At 33.6% G+C, this 12,957-nt stretch overlaps 1 protein-coding gene across 1 annotated transcript; it reads right to left on the minus strand.

Annotated features, from left to right (window-relative positions):
* Positions 1 to 390: 390 nt before the first annotated feature.
* On the minus strand, positions 391 to 11,229 carry LOC137922790 (tubulin beta-1 chain-like). Its single transcript, XM_068765857.1, has 12 exons — positions 10,762 to 11,229; positions 7,442 to 7,553; positions 6,626 to 6,748; positions 5,488 to 5,589; positions 4,854 to 4,981; positions 4,086 to 4,253; positions 3,418 to 3,532; positions 3,142 to 3,212; positions 2,276 to 2,415; positions 1,538 to 1,697; positions 1,011 to 1,112; positions 391 to 834 (listed from the first exon to the last, which is right to left on the minus strand). Exons 1-12 carry the CDS (start codon positions 10,816 to 10,818, stop codon positions 748 to 750), a joined length of 1,365 nt encoding a protein of 454 aa, XP_068621958.1. The 5' UTR covers positions 10,819 to 11,229; the 3' UTR covers positions 391 to 747.
* Positions 11,230 to 12,957: the final 1,728 nt, after the last annotated feature.

Below are 12,957 nucleotides of genomic sequence, written 5' to 3' on the forward strand. Positions count from 1 at the left end.
GATAAGGTTCATATATACGCCATGTCCATTTTTAATTGATTTACATTTCTTTTGTAACTTTAAGCATGCTAAATTAGATTAATATAGTTACGAAATTAGTACATACTAAGTCAGTGGTTTCCAAGTATAATGTATTTGTGGGTTCTTAAAGATAAAATTGAAAAAAAAAACATACACCAATCAAATTGTATTTTAAACAAAATCATGTACAAAATTGCATAACAACAATATAAATATCGAGACAAGTTTTCAAGTCACCAATAATAGTAAATACAAGATTTATCTAATCGGAATATAATTTACAATGAAATTGAGAGAAACGGCAGTGAAAATAAGTACATATTATCAAAAAATAACTTCCAAATTCATTAAATTACTTTAAACTACAACGAGTTATTTCCAATATTAAACATTTATTTCACTGCAAGTAAGGAATTACAACGAATGCTATATAATGACAATTTCCGACAAATACAGAATTGGTCAATCATATAAACTTGTTTTTAGTTGTTGTAAATGTGAACTCCGTCTAATAATTTTATTAACGGAATAGTAATAAGTAATAAAACATTTTATCCATCACACAGATCTTTTTATATTCACTTAATTTCAAGTATACAATCGGAATCACATAATTTACAGCAACACGTATTTTGTGATAAATCTATTTAACAAATTTTCGTCGATAGTAACATAATACTCTCTTTAGAGCTAGGAAATTTAAAGGAAAGATGAAATACTTTGTGTCTACAACATTTGTAACGTAACTTCCGGATTCTCTTGTTCTTCTTCCCTTTCGTCGAATTCGACTTCATCGTCTTCGGCGCCTACTTCCTGCAGAATTATTAAAAAGTTTTATTATCTGTAGTTAAAGTAATGTTGAATAAATAAATGTCTTTAGCAAGTGCCAAATTTATTTTCACAAGTTTTGTGTATTTATTGTTGTAAGTGGTATGGTTTTACAGAACAAATAATTTGTAAAAAAAAGTAATTATCATTAGTAACCTTACCTGATACTGCTGATATTCGGATATGAGGTCACTCATGTTGCTGTCAGCTTCGGTAAACTCCATCTCGTCCATACCCTCACCCGTGTACCAGTGAAGGAACGCCTGAAACATTTGCATGATTAATTATCACAGAAGTAAAGTTCGTTGCCAATTCGTATACTATAACACAGTAACAAAGAAATCGCTGGATATACAGATAACTGGCAAGATTTGAGACAAATTGACATTTCTTAGTAATATTGTTAATATTTATGAAGATATTATAATACTCAAAATTTTGGCAAAAAGTTTTTAAAAAATGCCCTAGTTCCTTTTTCGCCACTTTAAGTAACATTGTATGTGCTTTTTGTAATAATTACGATTATACAATTTTACTTTTCATATTTTTATTTATTATGTATTTATCCGTTTGGTTATTATACGCTGCATATACTAGTAAAACAAATTTAAAAATCATCTGTTTTAATTTTAGGAAATTAAACTAGAAATACAACTGTCGTTATTATGGGATAACAAATCGATATTACCTTTCTTCTGAACATCGCTGAAAACTGTTCGGAAATTCGTTTGAAAACTTCCTGGATTGCCGTGGTGTTGCCAATAAAGGTGGCGGACATCTTAAGACCACGGGGCGGCACATCACACACTGACACTTTGAGGTTATGCGGAATCCACTCCACGAAGTAACTGAAACAATAAAAGTTCCACAGAAACTTGACTTCTGTAACACATACATACAGTTTTAATTTTTTAATAATTTTTTTTAAAGCTAAACAAAAAGTTGGATTTTAAAAAATATATAATATTGTAGCTGCCTCTGGAACCTTCATATTTAACCAGCCGATTGCTAACACGCGATTCTCAACCGGCGTCAAAATGATAGTCTCGACACGACGGGCTTCGAGCAAATGCTAAGGTGCAACAGTACCATAATTTAGGCGTTGCGCTTCTCATAATATTATTCCCTCAGAAATATAAATAGCTATGTTACTTTGATAAATACATCCTTCTGGACGGAAAGTGATGGTTCATGAACCTTCACGGACCATCACTTTCCGTGAACTCATTTCAGATGAAGCTGTAAAAGCCTTAGTGCTAGCAACACAAACATCTCGAAACAGTACAGTACAGTAACAAACACAAGTATTCCGCAATTGCGTTCCGTATGGAACAGTCATGCGGTTCCCTTATTAGTCTTTTATTTCAATTAGGATAGAGAACCTCTTTACTATAGGAGTACACCTTTCGTCAAACACATCGCTTACCTAGAGTTCTTGTTCTGTACTGCAAGAATCTGTTCGTCCACCTCCCGCATGGACATGCGACCACGGAACATGGTAGCCGCGGTCAGGTAGCGGCCATGTCGAGGATCGCAAGCTGTCATCATGTTGCTAGGGTTGAACATCTGCAGACGCCAGCATTGATTTCTTAATTAAGAACTCCGGTAGACTTGTATAATTTTATATTTAATATTCAGGGACAGGTTTTTTAATTGCATGTTCACTTAAATATGTTGTGTAAGCATATTGTGGAAAAAACTTTTGTATCGACGCAATCCCATGATAAGTATGTGGGAGTGAGACAGGAAAACTGATTGAAGCTTTATCGGAGGTGAACTTAGTTTGGTTATTACAAAAATATATTTTTGTAGGTTCTGATAAAACAATTTCTACATTATAGTTTTAAAAAAGGTTGAAGTTTTTTTTTCGTATGAGTATTGCCAATATACGCATCTCCCGTATCCTTTTACAAAAAAAATCTTCTATACTCTAGTAACATTGGTATATTTCATCCGTTTATAATTTTTACAATAATGTGGTAAATATTTTGTGAAGAATTCAGATAAGTATATTAAACCAATTGTATAAGATTGGGATTGACTTTAGTGGACTGTATTTAATTAGAAGGCCTTGGTCCAGAGAATTAATTAATTTTACAAGGAAGGGAAAACACGTTTGCTCGGTGGCGGTAGGGAACAGAGAGAGCACAGATAAAAACATATTTTATCGATTCGCCAAACCATAGATAAAATCTTAACTAAAACATTTTTAGTTGGTACTATTGCCAACACCAATATATATTCTAAAATATATAGTAGTCGCAAAAAATATAGTAGTATAAAAATACACACCTGACTCATCAATTCGGGAACCGTTTGGGGACGATAGCTTAATGAGTTCCTGGCAGTTAATGGAGCAAAACCTACAACAAAAAAATAAAAACTTGTACTCTACATTTTAAATTTGTATAGTTTTTTAATTGAAAAGGTTAATTTTTATGTTGAGCACATATACAAATTAACGACGACTATATAATCAGTTTAATGTTATGCTGTTAGTTTAACTTTAACTGTGCGATTAACATTTACATTTTTCAAAAAAAATATGAATAGTTCAAAATTACAGACCAGGCATGAAGAAATGCAACCTTGGGAATGGCACCATATTCACTGCAAGTTTTCTTAGGCCAGCGTTTAATTGTCCGGGGAATCGCAGACATGTGGTGACTCCCGACATTGTTAACTAAAAAAACCAAAATATAATAATATTAACCGAATCGTTATTATCATTATTAGTACATAAATATTAATAATAGCGAAAGGAAAAACATGTATATTATTAAATAAAAAATTTAGACTGGTAATGTTAGTGTCATGTTGACATTTTTGGCTCAGATATTTTCCCGCCAAATTGACACAATGTAACAAAAGAGATATTTAATTCTTATGATTGAGAAATTGCTGATGCACAAAATTGCTACGGGTTGTGAATTCAAAAAATTTGTGTAATAATTGAAAATTCTACTAACTCATTCGACCAAAATTCACCTTATTAGTAAAAATAACTTAGCAATAATGCTTCGAACATAAGCTCTTTGCATTATTGCATCTAACTACAATGCTTTTGAATAAATTACTTAATTGTTCATTTATACATTGTATCATCAATAATTGTTTAAAAGCACCTATACACATAATTTTAACTTCTCTGCAAAGATTATATATAACATTGAGAGCATACTTTTTAACCAAATGGATATGTAAACGTTTATTAAATAAGTATTTTAGTGGCTCACCGAAATCAAGTGATTGAGGTCTCCATAGGTGGGACTTGCGAGACGGAGGGTCCGGAAGCAAATGTTGTAGAGGGCCTCGTTGTCTATGCAAAACGACATATCCGTGTTCTCCACGAGCTGGTGTACGGAAAGTGTTGCGTTGTATGGCTCCAGGACGACTTCGCTGACCTTATAAATTTAAAAATTATCTTTAACATCATATCTTTACAAGGTTTATTTATACTTAGGTAGTTAATCATGCACTATCCTATTCTAATTACAAATTAATAATAATAATTGTCATAGATTCATCATATATGTTTAGAACAATAAATAATGTTGCAAAATAAAATAAATTACTAGAATTAAAAAGTCCCTGTCCCACACGAGATAGGGGAACGAGAGGTCCCCAACAGCGGGGACCATTTAAAAAAAAAGGAAATATCATAAACAAGAGATAAGTGTTACTATTTTATAATTTGATAAAAGTTTATATAATATTTTAGACTTCATTATTTCTGGTTTTACATATTATTTTTTTCACAAGATTTTACGAGAAAGAAAAACATTTTAGAGTTTTAGAAAAAAAAACATTTTACGTATTTTTGTATTTGTATTTTAAAGACTTCCTCGTGTCAAAATTAATTTTTGCTTTTAACAATTTTAATTTTAAAATATTTTGCTACTGTTCCTATCCGTGGCTGTGGAGCAATCTTTAAAAAGCCATATTGTCGTTTATGTAATAGTAATTATGATCATCCGTAATAGAATTGACTGTTGTGCGCTTACTTTTGGCGAAGGTACGACACTGAAAGTGTTCATTATCCTATCAGGAAACTCCTCTCTGATTTTACTGATCAACAGTGTTCCCAGTCCAGAACCAGTACCACCTCCCAAAGAGTGAGCTAACTGAAAACCTGCAATGAAAAATTGTCATAAATTATCGAAAGAAATAATTGACGATTTCTAACATTTTCTTGTCAGAAAAAAGAGATACTGTTTTAACTAAGGCATTTATGGTAACCCCACACGTTTACCGCGTAAATATAGTGAGTAACTTTTCATTAAAAACATTTATATATCTAATCTTATCCATAATGATTACCATGTTCCTTGGTAACATATCTATTCAATTCCTGAAGTAATGCGATGTATGAAGCAGATGAAAGCAAGTGTTTTTAAACAGGATATGGTATAACAAAACTCAACATATGTCTGAGATAGTAGCTCATGTATTATAAATCAAACGATGGCATTACGAAGAAATATAAACGATTTATTTTTATTATAATATTAGCATAGGTTGCGCGAAGTCGCTGGATGCTGGAAGTGCAGGACTGTGCCTTACAAATAATTAGCTATAATGACTTTTTGTTAATTATATCTGTACAATGAAAATAAAAAGGATTTTTTGTAGTGTTACCTTGTAAACAATCGCAGCCTTCGGCTTCCTTTCTCACGACATCTAATACGGCGTCAACCAGCTCTGCGCCCTCAGTATAATGGCCTTTAGCCCAGTTGTTGCCTGAAAATAAACAGTTTAGCTAACACATAATCCACAAGAACAAATATATAATAAAACAAACACATAATCTTCTATTGAAGTCAGTAAAAATTAATAATAAAATTTACTTTACTACTTGATTTATCATACTACTTGAAGTTAGTAAGTAGTTTATGAAACGCTATTAACCAGTTTTTTTAAAAAATAAATGTAAATGGTAATTTAATTTTAAATAAGATTCTTTGATAAAATCTTTATAAAAATGTTCAGTTTTTATTTTATTTTTCAATATCGTGTCGTGAATGAAATGTAAAACATTCGCTGAACAAGAATTTTAACAACGATTCCATAACTGATACCCGATGTCTTCTTTTTAAAATCATCATGAATGATGAATTTCAGCCATAGGACGTTCACAGCTGGATATGAACCTCCCCTAGATATTTACAATGGAATCGGCAGGGAGAGGTCGGCATACGTCAACCAACTTTAACAAGGTCCTCTTTTCACCTCGTGGGTGGATGACGCTTGGACCATTGACCATTGTCTCCATTGCAGTTCCTAAAGCCTCCAGCGGCCACGAGTTTTGCGCACTACGTGTCTGGTATGTTATGTATTTATTATTAGATAAAAGGCAAGAAACTATAGTCATATAACATGTAGCATTCGTAATACAAAACGTACCCACGACGTTCCATGTTACTGGACTCTACACCCACAATACCTTTTCTTTTTAAATTATACTTTCGCTTCCGTATTTATATTTTAAGTGGCATTGATTATTTTACAACGGCGTTCAAATTTGAATTCAAACTATCAAAAATAATTTTACGGCAAAAAGGATTGTCGCCGTAATAGTCAATAACATTCAGCGTTGTCAAGTGAACGTTAAAAACGTAATAGCGTTTTTTTTTAAATATTAGTACTCTTATAATAACTATCGTATCCAACATATTTAAACTGACACACATATTTGTGTATGTTCTTAAAGATTCCGTTAATGGTAAATCTACAGGGATTAGTGGGGCTCTAGGAAGATAAAAAAATATGAACTCACCCGCGCCACTCTGACCGAACACGAAGTTGTCTGGTCTAAAGAGCTGGCCGTATGGTCCTGAACGGACTGCGTCCATAGTTCCCGGTTCCAAATCAACGAGAACCGCTCGTGGTACATATCTACCTATAAGCCAAGGATAAGAATTTATTGTTAAATAACCGAAGCCGTACTTATTATATTAAAATATATGTGTAATTCCGCTGTTTTTATGAAGAGGTCGCTGCACGATTCTCTTCATAAAGATTGAAAAAGTTTACAAATCTTTTACGGCTCTGAGTATATATGACAGACCTTCTCTTTCTTAATTTTAAATATTATAACATCATTCACGAGTTTTTATTTGATCGATAATTGTGAAACTTGGTTTGTTGACGCCTCATTTATGGTGCATATTATAATGTAAACATCAACATTGTTAAATTTTATTAAAAAATTCAGATTTACTTAGAATGCTAAAATAATTGCGAATTTAAAAGTGCATGTAAAAGCCTATTTGAATAAATAATAAATAATCTAATATTTTGTAATTATTTTTATATCTTTCGTACTTTCGGCCTTAACACATGTCCGTCTCCTTAGGTGTATTGTTTCACTGTTTGAGATCATTAGCTTTATTACATAATTCACACTAAATGTAAGTCTACTGTAAGTTGAACCAACAAGCTAAGATCGAAAAAAAAATCTTTTAATATAATTGCTTGAAATTATAAATTATGTAACAGTCATAATTAATCCTTAATCGGCTTTAGACCTGTACAAGTAACTGACGTTCTGCGACTTAATTATTGTCTGTGTATCTTATGTTGTAATTTTTACCGCTTGACGCCTCATTGTAGTAAACGTTGAGACGTTCCTGCTGGAGAGGATTAGCCCCGGTGCACACGCCAGTGGGGTCGACGCCATGCTCATCTGATATTATCTCCCAGAACTGTAATAAATTAACAGACTTATGTTATAACTTCAATATAGTAAAACCATATGAACCGTAAATGTTTTTTTAATGAAAAAAAAGTTTTTTAACACGATGCAAGCGAACAACCGAATGAATGGTAAGCGGGTATTATCGACGAGTGGCTGTCAACGCCGAGATCGCCTCGTGGAGACCCTAAAGCCTAGTTAGTCCATGGAGCATCTACCGAAGCGATCTAAGAGCTGGTCGGTCTCTCATTTCGATGAAATATTAGTAAAGTGCAGCCCGAGTCGAAACACCCCGGGAGCCATCCAGCTTCGCTACCTTGAAAGAGGTTTTAAGCTAGGCGTTCTTTAAGGTCAGCCGCCCCGAACCCGCGGAAACTGTAAACGACATTTGGGCAACAGTGGAAGGTCGTTTCAATTCATTCTCTTTTAATAAGAGATGTATCATGAAATAACTTAAGTTTTTCTGTACATCTAACAACATGGTTATTGAGTAGGTTCATATATGGCATATTTAATATTTTCTATATATGATTATATGGAATTATGTGCACTATATTTAGTAAACATATTTTTAATGTTAATTTGATGTTTTAAGAATTAAGAAAAAGATAACAAACACCTTATACGAGGGCCAAACTGAAAGTTTTTAGAACTGGCAACTTAAAAGCATTATATTAAAAAAATAAGTTTAAATTTTGAAAATAGAACTCTTTACCAATAATATTGAGTATACATTTCATTCATTTGTCATTTGTTTTACGATTTGGCGGCAAACTGAAAATTGTCTGTGCACGTCAGAATGAATTTAAGCCGAGAAAATTTTCGTGCAATGATTTTTTATGACTTTCGATGTCATATAAGTCAATAAGAAAGTTATGATAGACTTCGATTGGCTTTTCGCGATGAAGCCCCATCTCGTGCCACAGTTTACAACTGGTTTAATGAATTCAAACGTGGTCGAACTAATCTCACCGATGATTTGCGTGAGGGACGGCCTTCTACAGCGACGACTGAAGACAATATCAGTGTTGTGCGGCGTATGATAGAGACTGACAAAAGAGTGACCTATCAGCAGATTCGGACAAGTCTAGGCAAAGGTATGAGTCAAGTGCACAAAATCCTCCATGAACATTTAGCGGTCAGGAAGCTTTGTGCCCGCTGGATACCGCATAATTTGACCGAGGCTCAAAAACTCCGCCGTGTTGGTGCCGAGAAATGATCCAAAAATTTAACGGAGGTGACTCAAATGCTGTGTTCGACATACTAACGGGTGACGAAAGCTGGATTTACTGTTATGATCCGGAAACCAAAAGACAGTCTGCTCAGTGGGTGTTTCCTTCCGAAGAGTTGCCAACTAAAGTGAAGAGAGGTCGAAGTGTTGGAAAAAAGATGGTGGCCTCGTTCTTCGGAAAGACAGGTCATTACGCGACAGTTGTCTTAGAGGATCAGAAAACGGTTAATGCAGAGTGGTACACTAACAACTGTTTGCCACTTGTCTTGGAAAAAGTTCGAGAGAAACGACCTCGCAGCAGGATCCTCCTTCATCACGACAATGCCTCGTCGCACACCGCCAGGCAAACGATCGACTATTTGGCGACCTCAGACGTGGAATTACTGGGTCACCCGCCGTATAGCCCCGACCACGCACCCTGCGATTTTTATTTATTCCCGAAAATAAAAGAAAAACTTCGAGGAAAACATTTTATGGACGCCGAAGAAGCAGTGGCTGCGTTTCAAAACGCCGTCGAAGAGACCCCTAAGGCCGAGTGGGCAAGGTGCTTTTCTCAATGGTTCCATCGAATGCAGCGATGTATTGATGTAAATGGACGCTATTTTGAAAAGTTATAATAAAACTAATAACTTGCTAGAATGCTTAGTTTTTGATTTTCTTAGAACTTTCAGTTTGACCCTCGTAGCAAAATTATAAACAGAGCTTTTTGCACTTAGAATTAATAGCCACATCGGTTTTGTTACAGTGCAGCATTTAGTCTAAAGACCACTTTACAGTTATTTATCACGAGAGTATCTTCTCCAGGAACTGCTTCGAGACACTGTCCCTAACAGGCGGATACATCATGGAGTGTAAAGGTAAGGGCGTCTGAAAAAAGACCACAGCTAGGGCTATCTTATGAAACCTTTTCAGCATTCTACCAGTAGGCCATTCAGCATCATCATAATCATCATCATCTATTAAATTGACGAGCTTTAAGTCTGGTATTAATGTTTAGAATTCCAAATTCAAATTTATATCATACCATTAAACTCGATTATACATTAAAAAGTTATCAGCCTATAACACTCGACTAAAAGAAATTAAAAAAACGTGTTTATATATATATATATATATATTTAGATTCTTAATATTAATAACAAACAACGATTTGTCGTCATCTTCATGTCAGCTGATAGACGCCAATAGTATAGGCCTCCGTGTCCGTATCCAGCGATGTCCTTTGCCTTTATATATGTCATATTATATGACTTTATAGGAAGGCATAATTTTTTTTTTAAAAGTAGCTCAGTACAAATTAGATCTATTGACCTTGATTCGTAATTTTATTCTGTTAATGTTATCTACGTTTCCTACCATTTATAGTTGTGTAATAAATTCGGAATGTGTTAATGGAGTATGGTTGTTCCAAATAAAAAAAGATGGAGTTTTTGGGCCACAACGCTACATTAGAAATTCAAAAAATAAAAATTTTGCGGCTCTAGGAAATGCGATGCGTTTTAATTTTTAATATTATAATTATAACTACTCCGATATACTTGCGACTTATTAAAAAATATACTTCCTTCTGTATTCTCTATATTTATGTGGATATCCATTGAAAAAAAAAATCGTTAAAAAGGGTTTCCACATTTGTAAAAAGAGACACTTTTACTTTTGGTAATATGCTTAAAAACTCTGCATAATTATTAAATTTTTGAGAGCATATTTTATTCATTCTATCATCTATAAACTACAATTAATTTAAAACTAACCTCTAGCGGTTAGTCTCAACCTTAACCGTATTTCTGAACTATATTACGTTTTGTAAATGAACGTCTACGTTAAGTGTAAAAATCTATTTATAACTCCAGATACCTCGTCACGCATCTATTGAGGTTAGTCGACTTAAAACAATAGAAGAATATTTAAACAAATGTTGTGCATATTTTTCAATGTCACTGGCGAAGAAGGTATTTAGATTCGTTTAGTAAAATACAAAAACAACCTTTGATCCTATTTGATTTCCGCACTGGCCTGCTTGAACGTGAACTATTTCCGACATTTTTATCACTTCACACACTACACTTTCTAATTATTTACTCGTTAAACACTTTCTTATTGTAATAGGAGCTAGCGATGCATAAAACTGATGGAATTCAACAAGAATTTTGAGCCGGTGTCGTAACGTTTATCTCTCGTTATCACGTTAATGTTAAGTGTCTCAAATGACAAGCGGTAGGAGGGTATGCGTCATTTTTATAGTAAACATCGATGCTGTCACTATAGGCCAGGCGTAAAAATAATAATGTATCATCACATTAGTTGAGTCTAGGTTGGAAATAAAGTCAAACATGAATAAAGTAATTGTCTTAACCACAAAGATGCTAAAAGGTGGTCCGTCTGACGGTAGGTGGCAAATTTTTTTGTCATTGACGTTTGGGCGAGATAGCTGAACACTGAATGTGTCTAACGAGCTTCGGTTCCGACCGTTACATATGCCCTAAATTGGAAGACTGCCAAGCTGACAAGGCTGCAAGTGAATATAAGCAAGGGCCATAAGAACGTTCACTGACCCTTTCGCTCCGTGAACTTCAACGGAAACCAAGCCACAAAAACAGACCTTGGGAAGGGCGGTGTCTTTTTGTATATATCCACATTTTTCATACTATTCAAAACCGCCAGAGGGTCGAACTACGGCACAGCTGATTGCTGTTAATATTTTGTAGAATTTTAACAACTACTATTATTACAACTTCGACACAAATTAATAGTCGTAGAAATGGCGGAAGAAACTCAAACAACGCTTTTGTAATACAGAGAAAAATAACAAGGAATTATTACTAAAATTGAGATAAAAAAATTTAACTCCGTAAAACGTTTCCTGATATGGCATTCCTGATAACAGCATTTAATGAGAATAGCATACAAAAGGCTTGGGGCCTTAAGACATAAATGTTATATAATTTTTAACACCATATTTTACTTTTTAAGTAGTTTTCAAAGTACTCCCGTTTTGGTTTTAACATTATTTAACACACTAATTGATGTACGTTTATTGATAATTGATTGAAATTAGGTGCGGTGAATTCAAAAGTGATAAAAGTGTTATCGTTATCTGTATGATACAATAAAATACTTCTATAATTAATATATAAATTTCAAATTTAAATAATCAACATAACCTAGAGTATTTTAAAATGCTTTTACAAGATATACTCGTACGTTGAGCCAAAGAACAACTGACATGATATGTACCTTTTCGTATTTATGTAATAAAACAATAAAAGTATGCGTTTATTCAAACAATTTTTAATTTTTGTATGGTAGTTGACATTATTAAACTCGATCTGTAATATATATTTTTCATGTTCAAAAAAATGTTGCCTGTCTACGTCTAGAGCCAACACCATAGGAATCACTACCTTAATGAATGAAGATGGAGATATTTCTTTATATTCTTTATGGCATTTACACATTTGAAATGCGGTTACGTTAGTTTTATTCGGTTTCCTACTAGTTTACAAGTTTAAAGTTAAATACAAGATATAAGAGATGTTCTCTATTCTAACTGAGATAAAGCACTGTGCGATGTTGAAGTAAACTGTATGGTTGTTCCATACGGAATGCTTGTGTAACTGCCACTTGAACCTTCATTGCTTGCTAACCCGCGAGTCCCGACCGACGTTAAAATTATCGTCTTGTTGAGAGACGACGGACTTCGAGTAACGGCTGAAGTGCAACAGGAATATAATATTGTGGGACGCATGACTGTAATATTATTGCCGCAGATAAATAAATAGTCTTGTGACTTTGATAAATGCAAGCACTCCGTAATGGCGTACCGTATGAAATAATTGCGATTTACTTTACAAATAAAAAAAAAAACAAATCAAGCAGATTTCTCATAATGTTTTCTTTCACGGTTATTGAATATTCGATTTATCACTGTGTAAATATGACGGTAATCGAACCCCGTGACTTATAATTAAATCAAATTCAAAATATCTTTATTTAAGAAGGGATTTACACGCACATTTGAAACGTTGATTATTTTAACATTATAAGTAGTAAGCTACCACCGGCTCGGAATTCTGATACTGAGAGGAGCCAGCGATGAACTCAACATATACTTTTTTTATAATTTTTATTTTATATATTGTAATATCAACTATGTACTTAAATGAATTAATAAACTAACTTC

Source organism: Battus philenor, unplaced genomic scaffold (genome assembly GCF_028537555.1).
Source record: "Battus philenor isolate CCGP_79_NKW_IND1 unplaced genomic scaffold, ilBatPhil1.0.hap1 SCAF_20, whole genome shotgun sequence".
NCBI lineage: Eukaryota > Metazoa > Arthropoda > Insecta > Lepidoptera > Papilionidae > Battus > Battus philenor.

What these genes read in the sequence shown, in the direction of transcription:
- LOC137922790 (XM_068765857.1), bottom strand. Translation starts at nt 10,818, where the DNA reads ATGTCGGAAATAGTTCACGTTCAAGCAGGCCAGTGCGGAAATCAAATA. An exon ending in GTTGCATTTCTTCATGCCTG is followed by an intron (nt 3,213 to 3,417) that starts GTCTGTAATTTT and finishes TTTTTGTTGTAG; the next exon opens with GTTTTGCTCCATTAACTGCC. An exon ending in CAGCGATGTTCAGAAGAAAG is followed by an intron (nt 1,113 to 1,537) that starts GTAATATCGATT and finishes CAAATGTTTCAG; the next exon opens with GCGTTCCTTCACTGGTACAC.